The sequence below is a fragment of the Rhinolophus sinicus genome, linkage group LG05, assembly GCF_036562045.2.
Source record: "Rhinolophus sinicus isolate RSC01 linkage group LG05, ASM3656204v1, whole genome shotgun sequence".
Classification (NCBI taxonomy): domain Eukaryota; kingdom Metazoa; phylum Chordata; class Mammalia; order Chiroptera; family Rhinolophidae; genus Rhinolophus; species Rhinolophus sinicus.
The window spans coordinates 44,216,360-44,242,308 of record NC_133755.1 but is presented as its reverse complement, the minus strand read 5'-3'; the positions used below and the strand labels follow the sequence as shown (position 1 = coordinate 44,242,308).

Here is a 25,949-nt window from a genome sequence, read left to right as displayed (position 1 = left end):
TCTTTCCTGTGCATTAAGAATATAACAATTTCACAATACTTCTAAAGTCTGGTAACTATATACAATGTAAGTAAGTATAATGGATGAATTTAACATTTACTTTTCTCTCTTTAACCTCTTTAAAAAATAAACATGATGCTAGTAAAATATGTCTAACTGTCTCTTAAAAAAAAAAAAAAAAACCTGCTGTAAAAACAGGCATAAGCCAACAATAATAAAATCATAAGAAATTCATCTAATAAATGTTATTTTCTTGTACTGGGCTCCTCACAAGCATTATTAATTGTCATCATTATTAATGACTAGAAAACTGCCTTCCTCCCACTTTCTGATTAATTTTAATTTTCTTCAAATTAGCTCTTCACTACCTAGATTCCCTGAAGTTTTGGCTCTCTCCTAAAAGACAGGTATAATTTTTTTTACACCCATGGCTGAATAATTAGGTTTCTGCTACAAAGGGTAATATCTTCCTTTATATGAAAAGCGAGTTAATACAATTCAATTTTTCTTTCTTTAAAAAATTAAACTATAGTTGACATACAATATTATATGAGTTTCAGGTGTATAATATAGTTATTCAAGATTTATATACCTTACAAAGTGAACACTGCAAAAAAATCTAGTAACCACCTGTCACCACACAAAGTTATTAAAATACTATTGACTATATTCCCTATGCCGTATACTACAGGTATATGACTTATTTGTTTTAAAACTGAAGTTTGCACTTCTTATTCCCCTTCACCTTTTTTGCCCACACAACTTAATGTTTTTTAAATCTGGCTTAGGAAATAACTATGATAGAAATGAAAAGTAGAAAGAACTGTTGTGCTAAAAAGTTCAGAAGAGAAAACTTGTAACAATACTCATGTTCCATTTCAGAAATAAAAGTATATAGAAAACACATACATTGATATGGAGTTTTAAAGAAAGATACAAATTAGGGAGATATTAATTTATTCCAAAATGCTACAGCGGATAATTATTTTAAATATTGCATTCTCCATGAACTAGAAAATAAAAAATTTAATCTACAAAAAGGTTATCTTCAAAAGTTTATAAAAATATTTCTATCAACTAAAACAAAGTCACAAACCTAGAAAAGCCCTCTGAGGTCACTTAGAAAAAAACTCTTCATTTTACAGATGATGAAACTGAGTCCTAAAATATAATCTCAAAGTCACCACATTTAAAGACACAAAATCAGGATTTATACTCAATTCTAATTCAATCAAAAATTCATATTTTCTCTCTACTATGAGATGGGAGAAAGAAAAATGCATTTTTTTCAAATAAGAATATGAGAAGGCAAAGAGACATGGAAGTAGAAAATCTTTCAGCTATTAAAAAGCATGATGGCTGAGAATTTCCACAAGTCCAGTGTTTTTCCACTACATAATTCAGAATAAGGTCTTCAAAATCATTGGATAGCATAGTAAAATTTAATCTCTAGTAAAAGTTGAATTAAAATGTTGGTTTTATAGTTTTATAAACAATATGAATAATAGTTAAAAGCCATCTATATTTATTGGATTTTTATAAATCTAATTTATTAATAAACATTTGGAGAGAAGGAATTCTAATGTATTTTTTTCCCATTTTCTTCTTATGGCCATTCCCTTACCCGACAGATTTCTAGCAACTTCAAGCATTTGAGTAAAAAGCAGGCAAATGAGCAAAATAAGCTTTTGAGCTAAAATAAATATTGTTTTTCATTAAAAGGATAAAAAACATACTTTTTGACTTGAGAAACCCCTCAAAATGAAAAGGATAATCCAAAACACACCTACCTCTTTATCTAATGACCCATTTAAAATCTGTTTTATTTTAAATGTTAATATTTCTCTATTAACCTTTAAAATACCTTTATAAAATATATAACAGAATTTAATAAAAGGATTTTTCCTAAAATCCAATACATTTGAATGCTGTTGCATTGAAACCTAATGTATATCTGATAGCTTTTTTATTTTTTTTCACTTTCACCTTTCAGCAGGGTTAGTTAATTCATAACCTATTCTTCAGAAATTTGGAACTGGTGTACTTCTATCCTAAGAGTAATTAATTGTGTAGTAGGAACACCTTTCTAAACAAATATAAAGTTAATTTTTACATACTTTTATCACTAATTACAATCCAAATATAATTGGACAATTTTTTAATACATCAAGTTGACAAAGAGACTTCAGACATATAATAAAGCCAGGAATACTGAAAACTAAAAGAACATCCAGGTGGAGAAGCTTCTGATATCAGAATGAAAGCTAGCTTTTGAAGCTGTAACCAATTTCAAGAAGACCAAGTTTATTTGCTTTTAAAACGTCAGTGGCTACTCCGAGTATAAAGTTCAAATCTATCAATACAGAAAAGCCAGAATTGTTAACATGTGTGAACCTTGAACACAATGACACTGGCTGGATGGCAGCCATCAGAACTCCACCTACAGTGCTTGGACCTGATCTCACTCCCAAGCTTCGCAGCTCTTCCCGACTAAAAATGGCCCAGTTACTGCTGGAAAAGTAAAGATCCCTTTTATCACTGAGATACAAAACAAAGTCAGGCTCTGTGCTCCGTTTGGAAGGAAGGCTATGCTACAAAGCATGTTATAAATCTGTTATAAATATATTTTAGAACTTTAACAGTGATCATGACAACAATGATGACGGCAGTGTTTGGAAAAGCTGCTATTCGTTGAAATTATTTAACCCTCACAACAATCCTATAAATGTATGGCTCAGAAGCTAAGAAACTTAACATGATCAGAGGTTGTAAGTGAAAAAGCTAGGGCTGAAAATCTGATCTATGTGACTCCAGAACCCACACTCTTAATTTACTCTATTTTCATTGCCTATCTTCCTTAATCCCCATTTAAAAACATTTACTGAACACATACTATATGCCTGCTAGCCACTTGGGATTCCACAATGTGTAAATTAATTAAAGATGATTATTAAAGCACCAATCTAGAAGAATCCTTCAACCGAAACAAAGAATTAAAACATGTACTTTATTTTTAAAATATTTCAAAAGTCACTCATCATCTCATTCAACAAATGTTTAAATGAAATTTTCTATGTGAAAAGCACCATGCTAGAAGCTGAACAGATAAAAAGATGAATAGGACATGGTCTTTCCCTTAAGTCCCCAAAAGAATACATAGAGTATATACATAATTCAGTAGTGAAGAGTAATTTTACTTTTATGGCTTAAACAGTATTTCTTACAAATAATTCTATTGGCTGTCATTTCGTTAAAAAGATTCTAAAAGTAACAAATCAGTATTTAATTTTCAAAAGGCTACATTTCTCCTACTACCAAAATGCTATAGTTAAAAATGTGAAAGGTGACAAAATTTGTCATTAGCTTACATTTTCTATGACAAATGTCCACTCTTTGTCTTCAAATTCCTCTGCATGAGGATCCTGTAACAAAAGCAAAATTAAGTTGAAATACATTTCTTTAATCCAATCAATCCAATTAATAAAATACAGGCAGCCTTGCTTTTAGCCTTACCAACTTTTAAAAAGGGAGAGGCAGAATGGCCTACTCTTAAGGTACCTCAAAATTTCTCTTAATTTAAAGCATTATTTAATCTTGAGAAATTCTCTATTTTACTTATATTGATGCATATCACTACCTTCCATCACTGCATAGATGACAAGATAAAATGAAACCCGATCAGACAGATAACTTACTGAGTGAACTACTAAGAAGCATTTATTAAGATACTGGATGCTTCTATAGAGCCCTACCCTCATTTTTATACCTGTATTTTAAACTAAAAGTACCATTTGAGGAACGGTTTTCTTTGGTGCAGAGATTTTGTAACTATCTGGAATTTCAAAGCGCTTCAAAGGACTTCACAATCTACACATAATGGCAGATTGGCATGGCTGTGGATACTCTCATCCCCTACCACTCCCATTAATCCTGGAAGTGCCTCAGAAACCTGAGAAAGGGTAATGGATCCTACAAGTAAATGCATCAAGAAAAAAAAAAAAAAAATAGATGAGACATACTTTTGCAAGTATTTACTTGACATTTACTAGGTACTTATTGTATAAGGGAGTGTAGAGGTGTTGTATGGATTCAAACATAGTTGTCTTTGCCTTTGAAGACAAAAAATGAATCTAAATAAATATATGATGAAGGAAATACACGGTTTTATCATATTAGAAAACAACGCATCACTTCTTATAGGAATGAACAGGAAAAGCTTTATGAGAGAGGAAGCATCTGGGCTAGGTGGGATGGTATAGGATTCTACAGGCATTAGAATAAGTAAAGACGATAGGCAACAGAATATAAGACCTAAAACAAGGAAAGCAGTGGGGAGGTCTCATCACAATGCTGTGAAGTTATTCAAGTCCAATTCCATGTGTTAGAGGTGGTGGAGGAATGAAGGAAACTTTAGGCTCAACATTCTACTCTAAGAGTGAGCGAGCACACAGAGGGGGGGAAAGCTCTGCAGTTCCCCTACTGGATCTCAGGTCTCACATGCTTCTCCTAGGGAAGCATCTACTTCATGACTGATTCCATTTCAGTTTATTATTAATCTTCTGTTTCTATTACCACAGTTCAGGCCCTTACTTTGTGCCTAGATAAAAGCGACAACAACATTCTCAGTCTCTCTGCCCTCCAATCAGTCTTGTACATGGATCAGTTCTCCCAAAGACAGTTCTGACTATGTTAACCAACTCAGATTTCTTTAATGACTCCCTACAACCTATGGGATAAATTCAAACATCTGTATTTACTTCTTTATCTGTTTACTTTTTTTTCCCTTTTTTTTTCTTCTTTTAACTATCATAGCAGAGTGGTTGGCTGACTCTGAGCTGTACTGAGGCACCTAATTCTATGAGTAAAATCACACAAATAAAAACCTGTCAAACAGGCGTTTCCTTGGTGATAATGGGCAGGAGGAGGTAGCAAAAGGTAGAAGAGAAAGAGAGAGAGCTCCACTTGATATTTGTTTCCCCAGCCTGCCCATGAGGTAGGCTTATGGAGAGAGAATACTGTCAATAAAGGTTGAAGGAGCTTTTCCATGAAGAACTTAGAGCACAAACAGTGCTATTTTAGAGACCAAGTAATAAAGTGTGACACACTGTGGAGGAAAAAGACATCTTACCACCCTCCCTGCCTGTCCTACCCCCTCATTCTGGGAGGAATGCAGCATAGCTACAGCACAGCTAGTACAATTAATAATAATAATAATAATAATAATAATACAAAATATTTACTGAGCACACACTCTGTTCCGGCTACTGTGCTAAGTGTTTTAATCATCACAGCAACTTATGAAATGGGTACTATTTTTATTCCTATTTAACAGAACAGCAAACAGATCTAAAGATGTATTGTCCCCCAGTGAATAACTAATAAGTATTAAAACTCTGTTACACTTCCAGGTCTGTTTTATTTTTAGCTACATTGTTCGTTCAGTTTTACCAGTGTGTCCCCAGGACCTAGAAAAGTACCGGCCACACAGGGGGCACTCAACAATATTTGATGAATGAATGAATAAATATGTCATAAATTAACAAGTATTGAACAATGCCTTACATATTACATCCATTAATTCTCAAAGCAGAGCGAACATTTTTTTTAAAACACTGATGATGTAGTATCCCTAAAAGAATATTTTCAATGGGACCAAGGGACACATCTGTAGGGCAAAGTCAATAAAACGATGTACAAGAGCAACAGTTAATGTTCATTTTCAAAACACTTTAAAACGGCATAGCTACACGATTAACTGTATTATTGACCAGACAAAAACATTTGCAATGAAGATTGCTTCCAGCTTGAATCAATTAAGTCTTCTTTGTATCCCACTCTCTACCCTCTAGAGCAGGAGTGTCCAAACTTTTTCAACGTTTTTTACCAAGGGCCATATGCAGTAAAATACACAAACAGCCGGGCCACTCACTCGAGGTGAAGTACGTATTGCCTCACCTGGTTTATTTAAGTAAACTAAATATATTTTTGGAATTTGCTGCGGGACAATTACCTAAATATATTTTTGGAATTGCGGGCCGCAGTTTGGACACCCCTGCTCTAGTCTCCTTTCTTACCACTGAAGTAAAGAGAAAAATTGAAAATGGCTTAAAGAGAGCCATTTTTCTTCTCAAAACCCTAAGAGACTTTTTTTTTCATTTACTAGAAACAGCTATTTCAATCTAATTCAAATTTTAAAAACAAGCACGTAGGCTAAAACAATTAATTTCTGGTTAAATCACAGAAAAATGGAACATACTGATAACTGCTTTAAAACGTACTTTGTACGCACACCTCTGTGAATACTTCAGACAAAAAGTTTAAAGTAGTTCTTTCCTACTTGCAAATTTCAAGAGTAAGTGAATTGTGAGTCTTTATTATAAGTAAAAGAAAGGGTAAAATATGAAAAAAAATTTCCACTTGAATATTTTAAACACTGTTCAAAACCAAGATCCAAAAATTACCATGAAGGAATGAAAAGTTATTTTGTCTGTGTTAATTTTCTGCTTTCCTATTAGAATTCGGGGGGTGGGGGGGTTGGGGGAGTTAGGAAAATCAAGGTGTGGGGTGAAAATATTCTTTAAATATTTTTAAAAATCACAAGGTTGCCTCAAGAGCACAACTGAACAGAAATGTTTAATACAGCAAACTGGGGAGGAAGGAGGTATTTGGAGTTTTTTCTACAGACTAACACTCAAAGCATAAAAGTACAGTGATACAGATATGCTGTACATTCTCATCAGTACTTGAAAACTACACTTATCTCCTAATCCTCCGAGTAACACATTTCAACAGCCACTTTTAACTCAGAATCACTCAGTACATATCCTTTCCCCAAAGACATGGCTGTCAGCTATTTATCACCTCTATTCTAACCCCTTGTTCTCTATTATCCTTTTTTTTTTAAGTTATATAACCATGCATGTTCATTTGTTTTACTAATATAAACAACAGACTAAATAAAAACACTCAAGACATTACTTAAAAGTCTTCCTCAAGAATGTCACAGGCCTCGCTGTTGTAGTCTATGTTCATAGACGTTTTTATTACAGAATAGGGAGCGCGGTGTAGAAGAAAGAAGAAGGCTAAATCACAGTGTGACTGGGCCAGTTAGCTTCTACTTCAGTCTCAGTTTTCTTATCAGTACAATGAAAATAATTATAGAACTTTAGGGTTGCTGTGAGAATTAAATCAAATACTCCAAAGGTCTCACAGTTAACTTTCAAGCTTACTTAATTCCAGTAGGAAAAACATGGATTAGGGGGGTTTCTTAACAAGTTTTTAGGACAGATGGATGAAGGGCAATAGGATGGTTCTGATCCTCTGAAAAAAATAAGAGCAGCTACTGCCTCACCCCTTATTTCTCCCTGGGCAAATCAAGTATTGTGTATATATGACAACCATAATCAAGTAATGTTATAATGTCAGTAACAGTAATGTCAAAATTAAAATGTACACAAAGTGTTAAGAACATTTTGTAAAATAGAATAAATGAAACACAGAGCATTTAAAAGTAGTATTCCATTCATGCGTTAGTATATTAACATTCATCACATTGCTTTGTTCTATTGATCTCTGCAGTCGTTTCTGAATAAATGAATTAACATAATGGATCACAAAATCAAAAGCAAATTTTATACACAGTGATTTCATACTCTGAGCTATATAACATTGCTCTACTTAAATTTCATGTCCTGAAATACTTAGTGGATTTTCACAAACTTCATGTTACTAAATTATGTTTAATGAGATGCCTTCTTCCTCCTGTTCTGCAAAGGTAACTTCAATACAATTGGAATGATTCAAAGAAGAAATGAAGCATTTGTTTTCTAATTTCACCACTTTCAAAGAGGCGAAAACGGGGACATACTTGACCCCACCATTTTCTTTTTTTTCTTTTTGGAGTAGGTAAGAAGTTGGTTAGGAAAGTAAATATTCTAGTGCTTAATCACTGTATGTACAAGAAATACTTTATAATGTTTCAAGAAATATGGGAGACTTTCAAGAAAAAAAACATACTTATAAAATAAGCAGGTAGGCATATGCACAGCTATGTTTTTGGATTTGGACTTTGAATTTACAACTGGAATTTTGCTTTTAAGCTACAGTATTTATAAAATATTAACATCAATAAAATATTTACCAAATGTCAATTTAAAACTTACCTTCTTATACTAACATCACTAAAATATTTATCAAACATTAATTTTAAAACATATCTTATTATTAGTCAAAAAAGACAAAGTGAGGCTCAGAACTAAGAATTCCACAAACCTCAGCTCTCCACAGGAAAAGCACTTATGGGTTTCTTAAAAGTTTCTTATGGGTAGAATGTAGGAAGTCATAAAAGAAGTATTCCAACTGATCCTAACTGTAACAAGTTCAAAAGGACTCCCAAATTATTCTGACTTTATAGACCATGAAATACCCTGATGCCCTTGCATTGTTTGAAATTGCTATATCCCTAAAAATAATGCACACCAAGGTACCGGGTTGGACCCAAATGTATAGAATAATGAATACTGGAATATTCTGTCATTTGGAACCCTATTTATATAATAATAAATTCTTTAACTTATAAAAATGGAACTTACCTTAAAAAGTGTCACAGTGATTTCAATGTTTTCAGGAACAGGCCACACTACAACACCACGGTATGGATTTTTTATTCCAGGTTGCCAGCTATGAGCCTAGAATAAAAATAATGGCTTCAATATAAAGTACAGGAAATGCAACATTAATAATTTACAAAACATATATGGACCCTATTTAACTATCCAAAGGATATGTAGTCTCTCTGAAAGAAAAAAAATTAGTCAAAAACTTTTCAAGCATTAAACATGGGCCAGGACAGTTGTATCACATGATAGCTATTTGTAGATGACTATCTGTAAACAAACCTTTGCCCTCTCCACTTCCTCCCTCCCCACACACACACAAAAGAAGATGCAAAAATGAACTGTGCCACATTTTCAAAAGCTACTATTTGTGACTCGATAAAAACTTTATTAGGAGACATTTAAAAAATTAGTTTTGTGATCTAGGAACTTAAAGGCAAATTCATTCATTAGAAGGAAAAACAAATTGTATACTTCGCATTTAAGTTCATTTCTCATTAGACTGTTAATGTTTATTTGGAACAAGTAAAGAAAGCGGTTTTTGCAGTTAATATTTCTAGTACTTACAATTTTAGAGATTTTTTTCCTTGTAAATCTTGATTATCAAGGCTCCCTAAGGAACCAACCCTCTCCCCCCAAAAAAGTTTTTTTTGTGGGTTACCACTATAGTTCTTCCTTCGTGGTGGCATTTCTAGCCAAAGGTGATGAAAGATGAGGTATCCAAGATACCTCAGCTAAGGCATTTCATCCCTACAGGGCTGTCCATGGTCATGCCATGAAGGTGATAATAAAAGCTAACACTTACGGAGGACATTCTGTACGTCAGTCCAGGTTTGAAATTTACTTATATTTAACTCATTTAATTTGCCTAAAATCCCTGTGAGGTATCTACAGCTACCATTCCTTCCTTCCTTCCTTCCTTCATCCACTGATTCCCTCACTCAATTGATACTATCTGCCAAGCACTGTCTAGGCACTGGAGTTGTAAAACAGCAATCTGCCTTCACAGTAAGGAAGAAACAGGTAGACAAAAAACAAAAACAAAAAACAAAACAAAAAAAAGAAAAAATATATATAGTATGTTAGGTAGAGGTTAAGTGCTCTGGAGAAAAATGGAAGTAGGGAAGGAGACTGGAGGGGAGCAAGAGAAAGTATTAGGTTGGTGCATAGCAACTTCGGTTTTTGCAATTCTTTTTGACCTTTTAAACTGCAATTACTTTTGCACCAACCTAATAACAATTTTCAATAAGGTAGTCAGAGAAAGTATCATTGAGAAGGTAACACTTAAGAGAAGGCCTTAAGATTCAGATACGTAAATAAATGAGAAGAGCTTTCCAGGGAGATGGATCAGCAACTAGAAAGTTGCTGAGGCAGTAAGGTAACAACGTGGCTGATGTGGCTGGAGCAGAGTCATCACACAGAGCAGTAGGAGGTAAGGCCAGACCAACAATGGCGGGCCTAGTTATATAAGGACCTGGGAGGTCGCAGCAAAGACTCTGGCAGAGGAATGATGATCTAAAGTATGTGTTAGCAGATTAACTCCAACTAATGTATCAAGATGAGCACCCAGATGTAAGAGAGGAAACGGGAAGACCAAGAGTGAAGCTACTGCAATAAACCCAGGGAGAGCTGACAGTGATTTGGCTTAGGGTAGTAGAGAAATGGTACAAAATAGCTAATTCTGATAATATTTTTATATTTTCAAAACAGAGTCAACAAGATTTGCTGTCTGATTATATGAGGGAAAGTATCCAAAGCTGATTCTAAGGCTTTTGCCCTTGAGCAACTACAAGAAAGGAACGGCTATTAACAGACAGGTAAGACAGCAGGAGGCTCGGGTTTGGGAAGTTAAGATTGGGAAGTCAGTTTTACACACATTAAATCTGAGGTGCCCATTAGATATTCAAGTACAGAGGTTCAAATAGGCAGGATATATGTGCCTGAAGTTATAAATTTGGGAATCACCATCATACAGTTGATACTTAAAGCTTAAGAGTGGATGTGATACCAAGGGAATGAGTAGAGATAGAGAACATAAAGGCTCAGGCATTGAACCTTGGAGCACAACATTAACAGGTCAAGGAAATGAGGAGGAACGAGCAAAGGAGGGTCAGTAAAGGAGAAGGAAAACCAGAGGTGTGTGATATCCGGAAACTCTAGTGAACAAAATGTTTCAAAGAAAAAGGAACAATTACCTGTGCCAAATGCTGGTGATAGGTCAAACAGGATGGGGCCTGAAAATGACCACTGGATTTAACAAAGCAGAAGCTTGTACTGATTTCACAAGAGCAATTTCAGTAGAGTGATGAGGGCAAATTCCTAACTGGATTGGAATGGGTTCAAGAAAGAATAGGAAGAAAGAAATTGAAGATAGCAAATACACTCAACTCCTCTAAGGTGTCTTGCTGAAAGAGAAGAGAAAAATAATAGGTTGGTGCTGGTGGAAGAAACTGTGTCGGGGGAATTTTTTAAAAAAGTGAAGAATGTTTTTATGCTGATGGGAAATAGCCATTTAAGAAGGAAAATGTAATGATGCAGAAGAGAAAGAACTGCTAGATCCATGTCCTTAACAGTGCAAAAGGAGACAGACTGGCCTTTGCCGGGAACACAGACCATTCTTCCATAACAGGAAAGAAGTTAGAGTATATGAGTGCAGATGCATGTGAGGGAGCATATTTAACAGATGAGGAAACTGAGGCACAAATTTGCCCAAGATCAAACAGTAAGTAAGTGGAAGAAGTTGGATCTGAGCCCAGGAAATGGAACTGAGAAGGAACCAAAACCGTGGCAACAACGTACGTCCATGCAAATCTTATTGGATCTTGTTAGTTAAAAAACCAGCAGAAGATACAGGTTTAGCAGCATCCTCCCACTCCAACTCATAAATTGTCAATAACTTTCACTCTGTTCTCTCTCCACTGCCTCCCCACCCCACCCCAATAACAAAACCTCAGGTAAGGAAAGGGAAGTAGACACTCACCACGAGAGACTTAGCACACCGTAGCCAAAGGTAAAGAACTAGTTTTGTTGATTAAAAAACATCTCTAGAAATTCCTCTATTCCCCCACCTATTTCAATGTCTACTGACAGTCCTGGAACAAAAACTCCACAGAGTAAACAATCTCCACTTTGAAAAGTAAATGTCTGCCCACCTTAAATAATCCTTAATCAAAACTCCACTCTACATACTCTACATACTTAATTCTGAAGACTTATGACAATTCTAATTCTCATGAATTGTGATGGCAGATCAGGCTATTTCTCTGGTCTACTCAAACTTCCCGTTATCATATTTTCATAGCCTCCTCATACAACAGAAACATAAGAGTAGAATAACAACTTTTCTAATTAGCCACAGCAGAAAACATAGAGTCCTAGTAAAATTCTTAATGAGAAAAAAATGACCATAGAAGAACTTTAGACCTGAAGATATCTTTAGGAGATATAATCCAGGTGGAGATAAGGAAACTGAAACAATCAAAAGAGTAACTGGCTTGCTTGAACCCATCCCAGTAATCAGCAGAAGAACCAGACTCCATAATTTCCAAGTTCAGAGTTCTCCATCCAACCAACATCATGCCCAGCTCTAGCCCTGATTCACACAATAGTCAAGAAAATAGTCTTCTATCCTTAAGGTCTTAACATTTATGTGTATGACACAGAGATCAAAAGTGGGAAAAGCAGGTAGACAGTGGTTTCAGATCATTTCCTCAGGTACCCTAATGCGGGTCCTCTAATTGATCTCTTTCAATCCCCAGTCTTGAATCAGGGAAGGTAATTAGATTGCTGAACAAACAAAAATACAATCTGCTTAACAAACTATCTTAAAAAAAAAAAAAAAAGGAGATGGAAGGGTGCTGGTTCCCAAATTACTAGTATGCTGCCATTTTCTCACCATTCTATCCAGTATCACTCTCCCCAATGAAAAAAAGGTCCAACTAACAGAACTCTGGCTTTCTGATATTCCTTTCAGGGACTGTACAACCTACCTAAGTTAAGATATTGTAACAATATCAATTAATCCAACTGAGTAGCTGGCAATACCAGCTTTAAAATGTTAACTAATTATTGTAAATTAGGCAGAAAAACAGGAACAGTGAATTTTACTAGAGAGGAAACAGGATGTACATAGTGGCAAACATGGGAAAAAATAAATAAATAAAAGGCATTCCTATTTTCAAAGAGCTTACTACAACTTCTACCTCAAATAGAATTCAAGAATCTGAAGCTAGAAAATGAATGAAAAGTCCAATACAGGTAACTAAAAATAGCTATGGTAATAAACATCTAATTGTACAAATCCACAGAGACAGTAATTTAGGTTCTTAAGAACTTGATATAGAAAAACCACATTGTATTGGCAAACATCAGCACTACAAGAACCATGATCAGTTTTCGTTCAGGGTAACAGAAAGGATTTCCCTATAAAATACATAGGCACAGAAACCCAGGTATAGCCATTTAGTTCCTTAGCAGAGTAATGAAAGGCAGGTTATTTCATCATTTGCCAGCATCGTAGTACAGATAATGGTAGAAAGGAGTAGGCCACATTATCTTGTTCCCCTTACACTATTTTTCTCATTTTTTAATCACATCACAGATGCTTTGGCATCCGCCAAAGGCAGACCTAGGAAAAGGGTGACACTTCTCAATTTGGGGTACTGACTTTATAAAATATTTTTATAATATTTTATTTTATATTTTGTACCTAGTGTGGAACTAAACAGAGAAATAATCACTTGTTATTTCTGATTCCAACAAACTCAAAATATTTCACTGAAAATTTGTAAGTGTCATACTGTTAAATTGATAATTTTCAATTTATAAAACTACATATACCCAAAGGTTTCAGATGTCATATATAACGTTATCTTAGAGTTGCCAATATCACCACCATCAGACAAAGCTCTGCAAATGTACCCTCCGCTCTATATCATAGCACATTTTAAACATTAACACAATTAGAGAGCAAGGAAGTAAAGGTGGCAATACCATCAAAAAGCTAGTGAGCATTTTAAAGCTCTGGTTTCCCTTTGGAATTCTCCCAGCTCTCTGTAAGCTTGAATTTCTAGTTCCAAAACTGAACTTAAGGCATAGATTACTCTCCATAATTTTTCTAGTCTAACATAGTTGCCCTGCTTCCTATTATCACCCGTTGTACTGAAAAATAATTGATTTAAGTACATACAAATCAACTGCAGCCTGACAAAATCTGTTATAAATGCCATGACTTAAGAAAAGTGAAGCTGTGTATTGTGTTAATTAGCCATGGTAATTATTTTCTCAATAAAATATGACTCAGCAATGAACTCTTTATATATTTAGTTATAAAAATAGACATGTACCCAAAGAGAGTGAGCAATAAACTGAGAGCTAAGCTTTAAATTGAATAATACAATGTGCCTTATTATTTTACTGTCTAATCTGACAGTTGTCTGGGTGTCAGTTATAAATTTTAATGGACCAGTATAAAAAAAAGTAGGTATACTCAGAATCAGAAAAGACAAATAGTAAGCTATACACATGATTTTTTAAAACTGGTACTTGTGTAGCTCAAACTCTTTCCAAAAACATATTTTAAATTAAAAAGTAGAATATTTTCTGGCCAATGGTTGCAGCAATCTGTTTTCCCCCTTAGTGATTTCAATAGTACTTAGCAGCAAATAATCCATATTTTAAGGAAAAATGTTAGAAAACAGAAGTCTTCAGAAGAAAACAATGATTCTAGTCTCTAAATTTAATATAATGATAGCTAATTTTAAAAAACATAGATGGGGACAAATTTTTGTTTTTCTTTATAATAATTCCAAAATGTCACGGATCTTGAGTTTCTCATGATTAAAAAGTTATTTGCTTAACTTTTACAATAATATCCTAACCATTTCCCTCCACAGTTTCTGGAAGTAATTTTTATGTCCTTATTTAGCTGTTGCATACAATTTATAAAACAGCATTTATAGATACATAAACAAGCTATGCATATGCTGAAAGAAGCTTAACACACTGTGAGTTCTCACAAACTTTCAAAAGAAGTACATCTATAATATTTCAAGAGAAAACACAATGATTCTAAAATATACAGAAGGGATTTAAAATACACATAAGGTATTTAAAATAATCACAACTGGAAAATTAGTCCAATAAGAAATAATTCTTTCTAGAAAATACTGCATACTGAGAAAAATAAACCTGTAGCCTCATTTTTGCATTTCAGGTTTGTATTTCAACATCTAGATTCAATTAATATTTGACACAATATGAAAAAGATCCTGGACCTAAAAGAAAAATTACTTGACTTTTAAAATACTGCAACTAAATAAAAAAGTGTAGTTAACCTCAAATTCTGAATTGATCTATAATCTAAAGTATTTTATTAGGTTTCATAATTTTCTTAAAAAATAATTGGTACCTAATTATTATAAAGGGGGTTTCACTTTCTGTTGACATTTAAGGACTATTTCTAATGTTTATAGTTGTAGTCATTTTCATTTATCATACTTTGTGGATGATCTAATATTGTCCCTTTCCACAAAGTTTAAGACCCAATTAGCAAAACTGACAGAAGCTGCTAAGTCTATTTTCAGAACCTCTTTTTCATATATAAGTAGATAAGAAAATATTCCAGGTCCAAAATGTAATGCCCCCAAACTATAAATGTATGCTTTGAAAAAGATGCCATTTGTACTATGAAGCAACTGAACCTCTTATGTTGCTGGCGGGATTACACTTAAAATTACATTTTAAAATATACCTACCCTATTACCCAGTGATTCCATTCCTAGGTATCGGCCCAAAAGAAATGAAAGAATTTGTCCCCCAAAATACTTGTACAGTAATGGTTATAGCAGCTTTATTCACAATAGTGAATATTCACAATATTCACTGGAAACAAAACAAATGCTCATCAACAGCAGTATCGATAATTAAACTGTAGTACACTCACATGATGGAGTATTACTCAGCAATAAAAAAAAACTACCAATATACACAACAGCATGGATAAACCTCAAAAACATACTGAGCAAAAGAAGCCAGGTATGAAATAGTACTACTGTTTCATTCCATTTACATGAGATTCAAGAACAGGCAAAACTAGTCTATGGTGACAGAAAATCAGATTAGTGGTTGCCTCCGAGGGTTGGGAATTAAATGGAAGAGGATACAAGAGAAAAAGGTGATGAAAATAGTCTATCTTGTGATAGGAATGGTAATTACACAAGTATATATTGATCAAAACTCAATAACTTGTATAATTAACATCTGTGCAATTACACTGTACATAAATTTTACCTCAATACAAATAAAATTTGAAAATATGCCCTTAATAAAAAGTATAAAATTCTGAAATTTAACTGAATTAAATTTTCTTTACATAGGTCTAACTTGTGGAAGAATCAATACCCAATAAACATACCTGTAGTTATTGCTTGTGCTTTAAAATATCTGTACAATTGTTACTGAACATTTTAAAATTCTATTCTACTTTCCAGAAAGCTATCAGTACGGAAAAATTAAAGTGTTTGAAAAATCCAACTCCTTCTCTTCTGCAACCCAGCAAGGGACTCAGATGTCAACATTTCTTAGTGTCCCCTAACTTCATCCTCTTGGAATCTGAATAAATTAATCCTATGTACAACTTAATAAGTAGCTCCTATTTAATTATTAAATCAGGATACCTTAGTACTGGGAAGTTAAATAACTACTATACTCAAGGCTACCAAATCCAAGATCAAAACTCAGGTATCTGGCTTCCACTTTAAGAATTGCAGTAACAAGATTACAGTGCCTGACCAATCATTTTAGTAGATTAGATAATCAGAAATAAGCCAAAATATCAAGTAATATTTTAAAGTACTCTACATTGGGACCAGAGAAGCTAAACAATTTGACTAAAAGTTGAATTCAGTAAGAAATTTGGAAAACAGACTAACCTTAGAAGACTTCCTTCGGCTTCTTCTTGTCCAAACTACCACCAGTTTATCTGGTTGCCTGCCAAACAGGAAAAAGATTAAATATAATTTAAGTTACCTTAAATCAAATTAATAAAGTTTGGTTCTAGTACATTTAAAAGGACAAAAATGCCTTATGCTTTGGATTACATAAAGCAGTTACTCCTACAACAAACCTCTATAGATTATTCAAATACAGTAGATGTTGAATACAGATATGATATAATTTAAGTGACTAATATTTCATCCACATATTTTTCTAAAAATACTTTAGCAAGTTAATTCATTGGAATAAACCATGTAAAATAAAATAGTTACAACTGGTAACTATTTAAAAGAAAAAAAGGCACACATATATGTTCTCCAAAAATTAATACTATACTTCTAATATATTATCCAGTTCAATTTGGAAAAAATAAGCATAAAAATGGCACTTCCAAAATAATATAAATCTATGAGTTACACTATTTTTGCATCTCTATATCTTATAAACAATGGTTATGGTTTTCAACATTTTTATAATCGATCATCTCAACTATCTTCATAAAAACAATACAGTTCTGAAAAACAGGCAAGGTACATACTATTATTCCTATTTTTACAAGCTTAAAAAACTGGCAAAGGTAACCAATCAAAAGCTCTGGCAGAACCAAGACTGAAATACAGGTCTTCTAATTCTCAGATCTCTCTTCTTTTCTTGACCTTATGCCCACATAAAGTAAAAAAACAAAACAGAACAAAAAAAACCCCTTACACTTTCAGATAATACAACTAAGTTCTGTTTGGTACTTATGGAAAATATCAAGAATGATTATCAGTTCTTTTCCTTACATTTCTATTTTAAACATCTTAGATAAAAGCTTTTTAACCAAGCAATGAATGATAGACTCATTTGGTGACCTTCACCACTTTCTATATCTCCTTCATTTTGCCTCAGAATCCCCTACTATGAGCAGATGGCCTGTCCTCCTATTGCATTTAGTTGAATACATACATACATATACATACATACATACATACATACATACATACACACACACACATACACACACACATACATACATAAAAGGCCACCGGTCATAAACTCCTTACCCAGTGATTCACCTATACACCTGTCCAATGAAAAATATTACAGAGAAACTGACCTAGAATGTACCACAGAGAAATAAAGTGATAAAAAATACTTAAAAAGAAAATAAAAGGCATACAAAATAGATTGAAGAGTACATACACCTAATAGATATTCCAGGAGTTTAGAACAGTGGGAGGCAGAAGAAATACCGAAGTTTTGAAAAGGCAAAGAACACTCCAGACTTGAAGAAAGGTATGAGTCCTTATATAGATAATGTATATTAACAAATAAACAGCAAGAATAAAAAGAAAAATCATGGAGGAAAAGTTACCAATAAAGGAATAATTATACTGACAGCAACTTCTCGCGAGCAATAACAGAGCCCAAAAAACAATGAAGCTAATGATCTTCGAGTTGCTCAGGGAATGCAGCGGCCACCCTTTAGTTTTCATCTGGCTAAACTACATTGAAGGAATGGTTTTAGACAAATAAAGACTAATTGTTTACAATGTATAGATCCCAGCTAAACAAGGGACGGAGAAGGATGCAAGAATCAACATAACTATGGTAAATGATAATGTTTGTTCATTTTAGGTGGTAGAACCTAGAGAAGCCAGACAAAAACCAAGAGGAAGGTTCCAATAATGAAATTACTTAGTGAAGGAACCATCTAAACAAATGCACAATGTTTCTGACGGCTACGGTAACCAAAACGGTATAAATAGAAAAATGGTGGTTCTCCATCCAAGACTAAGCTTAGTTCGTGACCATTATCAGGCTTGAAGGACAACTGTAAACTAAAACCAGTAGCTTGCTTTGGTGAGTCTTCCCAGAGGGAGATCTTGGGAGCAGCAGCCAGAGGCAGAAGTGCTAAATTACAGGTGAAATAGAAGAAAGCTTCTATGAAACATCACAGTGTTAATCTAAGAATCTGTGCCAATGGAGAAACAAACCAATAAAACCTGAAAATGAAAACCAAAACCTTGTTCATGCACAGAGAAGCGGAACAAATGACAGTGAAGCTGGGGAGCAGTAAGGCCACGTGGTGGATGGAGCTGGGAAGGGCGTCATCGACGCGGGCAGCCACCAGGAGAAGAACGGAGCAGCCAACGGGTATCAGCCACCTTGTTTGAAAGCACCGGTGACTGACTTGCTGGGACACTTTACCTACATAACCTTTTACCACACTAACCTTTTCACTGTGTTCTCATCTCCAGCCTGATCTCACCCCTTCACTGTATTTCGATGGTACTTCTTCAGAAATGTTTAAAACTCTTACAGCTTTTCCTTGTGTATTATCCTATACTAGGCTCTTATACTGAAGGTACTACACCATGGCACTCGCAGTTTGAATTTCACAGATTTATTTGACCTAAATAGTATTTCGTTTTATTTCAGTTTGCATTTAAACTTTATAAAACGTTTCTTACATAAATCCTTGAAACAAGGTCCATGCTGTTTGGATTAGTAGAGCCAACACTGCCAACTGCTTTATACCCGACCAGCTTCATTCTTTAAGATGACCCGTCTCGATAGGCCCCGCATGCATGTGACCCTCTGACACTCCGGCATGGAAGGTAACACCCAGATTCCTAAACATGCTTCATAAGGCACTTCGCCACCTAACTTTGATCTACCTTTCTAGCTGTATAACCTACAAATATCTAACAGACTTCTTGCCTTCCAAGCAATTCCTGAACATTTATTCAATTTTTTTTACATCTTCGTATGTTATAACCTTTTTTAAACTCCCTCTTTTCTCCATTTTTCTACCTAGTAAACTCTTAATTCCTCACTTTCTCCATAAAACCTTGGCCACTTCTCATTTCATTCCTACCCCTTTCCACAGCCCAAACCTCAGGCAGTTAACTGCTCCTTCTACTGTGTTTCTAGGAATACCTGAGACACACCTGTATTTTCATATTCTGTATGCCCTGTATTACATTATTTGTGATTATTTCTATCTCCTCCACTAGACTGTGCTCCTTTATCAACCATCTCTTAATCATTGTATTCCCAGCAACTAGTAAGAAGAACCTGGTACAAGGTTGAGGTTTAATGACCATTTGCTACTGAATGAACCTTAAGTTCCACCCAGGGATTCCAAACTGGTTAATTACAATTAAAGAGGTCCAACCAAAGCCAGTACAGAGTAGCTATATGACACATCCTCTCGGCAGCTCGTTTGAGCTTTGCAGAGATCCTTACCTCAGAACCTCCTGGGAAGCTTTAAAACATACTGATGCTTAGGTTCTGCCTCCAGAGAATCTGATTTAATTGGTCTGCTGTGCAGAGTTTTAAAAATTCCTACCGGTTATTCTAAGGTGCAGCCAAAGTTGAGAAGCACTGTTTTATAGGAAGTGATGAGCAATCCCCGCACCTCCTGACTTGAAACACTAGTGAGGCTTTAGTTGTGATGGCAGTGAGGGCGTCTCCCCTCCACCACCCCATTCCAGTGCCACTTGCACTGCTGCCTCCTTCTCACTCAGCGCCACAGACCTCCTTCCCCTCCACTCATTCTGACCTCAGTGCTTCAGAATAGGGAAGCCTTCTACTATAAAAAGTCAGGAAGGTGAGTCTCCTATGTCCCTGAAGTTCCAAGAATGGAAACAGAATGGAAATCACTGATTCGGGAACACCCCCAGAGACAGCTGAACTTTTTGTGATTCTTTATGTCCTGCTTTTAAATGTCTTCAATAGAAATCAATCCATCTTTACATTTCAGGGACATGGCAGAACATTCTAAAGCAAAGAACTGCACTGTGAGTTACTGCTTTCAATAGAAGAGTACCAATAATCACACAATTTGCTGACCACAATTAATATTTTAAACATCTGTGATGTACTAGAAAAGAACCATTAAATATTTACTTATGAGCTCCCAAGAGGCCAGGGACAGAGCAATTGTGAGAGTTTTGTCCAACTACCAAAGAACCTATAACTATACAACTTTCTATCAAACAAAGTCAAGACAACCTGAGAGAGCTCAGGTTTCAGAGAGAATTCAACAATCACACATTCAACATTTCTAACCCATTACCTAAGTGAAGTAACCAGGTAACCCTACATGTAATACAAAACAGACATACAAACAGATCTACACATGTATGTTTATATAGATATTTACATATATAAACATTATATTTACATACACACAGAAAAATGTACACTCAGACATACTTTCTGTGAAATCTATCTAAAGGGTTCCACTGGAAAAACAGAAGCCTTTTGGTGGGCTTATTCAGGGAAGGAAACTTCACATTTAAAAATAAAAATGTAACACCTTCTATCCTACCCTCAAAGTCCATAAAAATAAATAATCTGAAGGTGGTAAGACTTCTCTCAAATTATGACCCTAATATTGAATTCTAGAGAGTAGGAAAGAGGGAAGGAAAGGGGAGTGGAAAAGGGAAAAGATACATGAGCTACAATGAATCAGATTATAAAGCAATAAACTGTATCTTTCTTTGCTCTGCAGCTAAATCTTGTGCCTTCCTCTTTGCCACCAGTGAGCTACTATGTATCAAGGTAAGTTTAAAAGAAAAAACAAAACATTTCTGGTATGAATTTAGACTTCATTACTCTTTTCTACTCTCATGTGTGTCACGTGTGTGAGGTGAGAACAAAAAAAAAGTGAGAAAAAAATCCAAAACTGTCAGGTGAAAACCAGTCTCATTACTTTCCAGAATCATAATAAGCATTCAAATATTTTACTGAATGTCTGTTATGTTCCTGGCACTGTGCTCAGTAACGAAGAGACAAAGATGAAAGAAGACAAGCCTTGATTCTCTGAAAGTTTACAATCTAGTGGGGAGACAAACTATTAAATCAACTACCCCAGTCCAGGCACAACCTTGGGGAACACGAAGACAAAAAGATCTTATACAGAGAAGCATCTATTTACAAATATCTCAGGAAATATGCACACTGACCAAAACAACCTGCCCAACCACTGAGATAACTTGATTTAGAATTATAAAAAAAACTATAATTTACAACACGTTAAATATGAAGTCCAACAAAAGATGAGTGACCAATTACAGTACATCTGTCTAATAGAAAATTATAGAGCCATTAAAAATGTTTTCTAAGGACATCTGAGCGAGGCTGCAGTTGTAGCCGCTGCTGTCTGTGCTTCGCCATGCTGCCCACAGACGACAAGAAGAAGATGCTGGAAAGTTGGCTGAGAAAGACAAAGACCCAGTAAACAAATCTGGAGGCAAGGCCAAAATGAAGTCGTCCAAAGGCAAGGTTCGGGACAGGCTCAATAACCTAGTCGTGTGTGACAAAGCGACATATGACAAACTGTAAGGACGTTCCCAACTATAAGCTTAGAAGCCCAGCTGTTGTCTCGGAGAGACTGAAGACCCGCAGTTCCTGGGCCAGGGCAGCCCTTCAGGAGCTCCTTAGGAAAGGATGGATCAGTGTCAAAGCACAGAGCTTCAGCCATCTACACCAGAAACACCAACGGTGGGGCTGCCCCAGCTGCTGGGGAAGATGCAGGAACAACAGGTCCCACCAACTGTACATGTTGAAAACTAAAACTTTATTAAATTTAAAAAAAATGTTTTCTAAGAACATTTACAAGCATGGAAGAAGGCTTGGCTACCATATTAAGTTTATTTCAGACAGATTTTTTTTTCTATACTGTGTAAGAAGACACCAGGAGGAAATACCTCAAAATGCTAACTGTGGTTACGATTAGGAATTAAAATTACATGTCATTTCAAGAATAAACATTTCCGTATTTTCTGCAATAAACTTATATTATGTTGGAGGGTTTTTTAAATGTGTTGTAGAGGTTATTTAAAATAAAACACTTTTAAGTTTGGAATTAAGTATAAACACAGTTAAACAATTAAATGCATTTTTAAAATTTCACTGAATTTAAAGAGCTCTCGGGGAGCTGAACTAATTTGTTTTCTAAGACAATGGAAGTAGAGAGGGTGTGTTCTTTGTTTAAAGTTAACATAAATGTTCCCCATAGTCAGCTGGCCTGAGGCAAAAGTTTGAACTAGGCCCCACTTGACTCTGGCATCCTCCCCTCTTTCATTTGAAGCCCCCCAACCCCCACCTCCCGGGCCATTCTTCCTCCATAAGCAAAGTCAACATGGGGCTCGTGACAGCCCACACAGTAGCAGTGTGACAGATGCTCTTCAGATCACTTATTGTTTTCTGCATCAACTGAAAGTCCCCTTTCCCCAGGGTAGGTATCTTACAAGGAAAGAAGCCAGGGAAAACAACCTGCATTCATTTAGGAGATAGGAATTTGTTAAAGACCCTTCTAAGATACACAGAATGCATGAAGGAGAGAATGCTAGACTGGAAGTTAGGAAACGTGTTTTTCCTAGTTCTGGCACTAGGTGACTTTAGGAAAGTCTCTCCATTTATCTGAGCCTACTCCTAATTTATCAAATGAAGAGACTGCACTGAAACCTCAGCTAGTTTTAAAATACTATGGTCCAGTGATTGTAAGATTAAAGGACTCCAATGGGTCAAATATTTGCTGGTTTAAGATGAAATGAGAAATTCAGGAATAGGGTAAAGAATTTGTGGCAGGAAGACACTTGCCTCCTGTCTTCAGACAATCTACAGGTGGCTAATATTACCAACTGGGGACAATATTATGAAAGGGGAGGTAATATTTTTTAGTGCAGCACTAACCTGACCACCTAAAACTCATGCTCCCTGTGCAAAGCACAGTGTTAGTCCTGCCAGGTGGGGCAAGAAGGCCCCGTCCCCACCCCGCCCAACCACGAGGTATATGCAGTGAGATGGAGCCATGTGACACTTCTCACCAGTGTACTGTGAGAAGTGACTGGTGCCACTTCTGGAGTAAAATGGATAATAAACTGGCAGAGTAGGTAGGAAGGTGGACACGAACAGGAGGGGGAGGAACCAGGAGGCCCCCACAGGTAACCCAGTGGCGTCATGAACATCCTGTTATAGACCCACTGAAGCCAGTAGTCAGAACAAAGACGTGGGCTAGTACAGACACACTAGGATGAAGGGGGCATGCAGAACGAGGAGAAAACCAGAAAAAGGGGAGGAGGCAGATAATCCTCCTGTAGGACAAAAGGCCAGGGTCCCAGGGATGCTGGGCTGCTGCCCACCCTTGGGTCAGCCCGCCCATGCTCGGACTGTACTTCCTGTACAAATACACTTTACTGGCTACTGCTTGCTTCACTCTAGGCTCTCGACTGAATTCTTTCTCTCAAGAAGACAAGAACTGAGGAAAATCGTCGTTCCGGTAACAAAACAAGTATGCCTTCTCCACACCAGTTGAATGGAGAGGGTTCTAGAATGCAGAGGCAGGCTCATAAGATAAAAGGTGTGTGGGCCCCTGAATGAGCACACGGAAAGCTAGTCAACCTGGAATACCCTCCCTAGACTGAGAAGTGAAGAAGAAATAAACATTGATTACGTTAAGCCCCTTATGTGTCTGCGGCAGTAACTACTCAACATTCTAGAAAACTCAGTAAATTAAACACACACACGTATGTAGATAAAACCGTTGCTGCCTTGTAGAAGCTTACACTACAAGGTGAGGGAATCAAATTTAACCTTTTTATGTCCTATTGGTTGTCATTTATCTGAAAGATAAAAGACAGCTATACGTACCTCCAAATTTAGTAATTAACACTTAAGCCTCTGAGCTCTTCCTAAATTAAAAATAAGGAACCATAAGTCCTTAGAACACAAAAAGTACAACGGGCATTCCTCTCACCACAGAATCCAGGACATGCTACATGCTTACAATGGAAAAAAAAAAAAAAGCTCAAAATATTAACCCTGAAGTGAATGTGAAGGCACTTCACTTAATAACAAGGTTCTTCTTTTTAGGGGAACGGGCTCTTAGCCATAACTGAACATTTCATGGTGGGGTGCTGTGACTATTGAAACAAAAGGGGGGGAAATTGTTTTATCACAGAAATACTCTAACTTTACTATTTCTCAAGTAATTATTTTTATCCTTCAGTAGGTACATCTGCCTCCTATTGTACTATCACAGCTGTAGCTCCAGTTAATTATACTCCTTTCTGCTTACTTCACAAGAGTTATTTAGCAAGCTGTAATAATTAATTCCATAAGAAAAAAAATCATGCAAGACAGTACACATAGGCAGGATGTTTCTTTTCTGTAAAAATGAAAGGACAGTTTTAATATTATAATAAGAGATGTAAATCTTTGTCACTTAAATAAAAACACTTGTATTAAATAATATTTTGCAACTTACCATCTTTAAAATATATTCACAGTGATTGCTTTTGCTTAAAAATATTTAACTGGTGACGCAGGTGGATTTTTGCTGACAGATATTCCTAATACCTATATATCAGTGTTCAGGGACAGCACCAGTCAAACTGAGAAGTGCAGTTTGGCATACTTGAGCTGAGTGTACTTTCTGACAGCCATCAGAAAACACATACAGGGTGCCAAAAAAATGTATACACGTTTTAAGAGATGTTAACACTTTGGTCAACATTGCTCAAGCAGTAGTTCACTGTAATCGGAAGTGTCTGGACACTGGTGACCACTTTGAGCACCTCTTATAACTGCAGACGTCAAACATGACTTTTATTCATCTTTTGTTATCGGTATATATTGAGTATTACAATTTAATGCTGTTTTCCTTTCTAAAAATGTGTTTACATTTTTTAGCACCCTCTGTATATATGTAAATATATACACATATATATTTTGCTACACTATTCAATAGTATAAAGGGCTTATAATTTTTTAATATAAAGATATTTCAGAGATAAACAGCAATTGTACTCAATCACTGATGTATCAGGCGTGCAATAGTCTTCCAAATAATATTTTCCACTTTCCTCATTGTTATATATAAAATCACCCATAATGTTTCCTTTAATTCAGTATATTATTTACTACTTTTTGTTTTCTAGTTCTGTTGGAACAAGTCTCAACTGTCATTCACATTAATACTAGTATTTCCAAGTTATGTACTTAGCTCCCTGGAACTGTAGTAGAAAAGAAACAATACATCACTCAGACCATTCCCCAACCCTCCTAAATAATTATATTCACCATTTCATCTCAACACACTTCTGTAATCCTTCAATTGTGTGCTTGGATGATTACATTTGTCTGTCTTTTTTCTCTCTTATTTTAAGATTCTCAAGAGATTTCCCAGAATTCACAAAGCATTTATTGGGAGGAAACAGAATATGATGGATAAAAGCATCATATGAAGGCAGACAAATCTGGGTTTGAATCTGGTTCCCCTTTTCCTGCTTGTATGATTTAAGCCTCAAGAGGTTCCTCATCTGTGAAATTAGAACCTCATAA

At 35.5% G+C, this 25,949-nt stretch overlaps 1 protein-coding gene and 1 pseudogene across 10 annotated transcripts in view; one reads left to right on the top strand and one right to left on the bottom strand.

Moving 5' to 3' along the window:
* The window catches only part of EHBP1 (EH domain binding protein 1), a 297,963-nt gene that overhangs the window by 241,744 nt on the left and 30,270 nt on the right, over nucleotides 1–25,949 (bottom strand). For all 10 annotated transcript variants that reach the window (XM_074332040.1, XM_074332041.1, XM_019717739.2 and 7 more), the window contains exons 3-5: nucleotides 16,547–16,604; nucleotides 8,592–8,687; nucleotides 3,369–3,422 (exon numbers count right to left, since the gene is read on the bottom strand). In XM_074332040.1, coding sequence (XP_074188141.1) covers nucleotides 3,369–3,422; nucleotides 8,592–8,687; nucleotides 16,547–16,604 — 208 coding nt within the window. The remainder of the gene's footprint in view (nucleotides 1–3,368; nucleotides 3,423–8,591; nucleotides 8,688–16,546; nucleotides 16,605–25,949) is intronic.
* Nucleotides 18,605–22,171, top strand: LOC141571755 (small ribosomal subunit protein eS25-like; annotated as a pseudogene).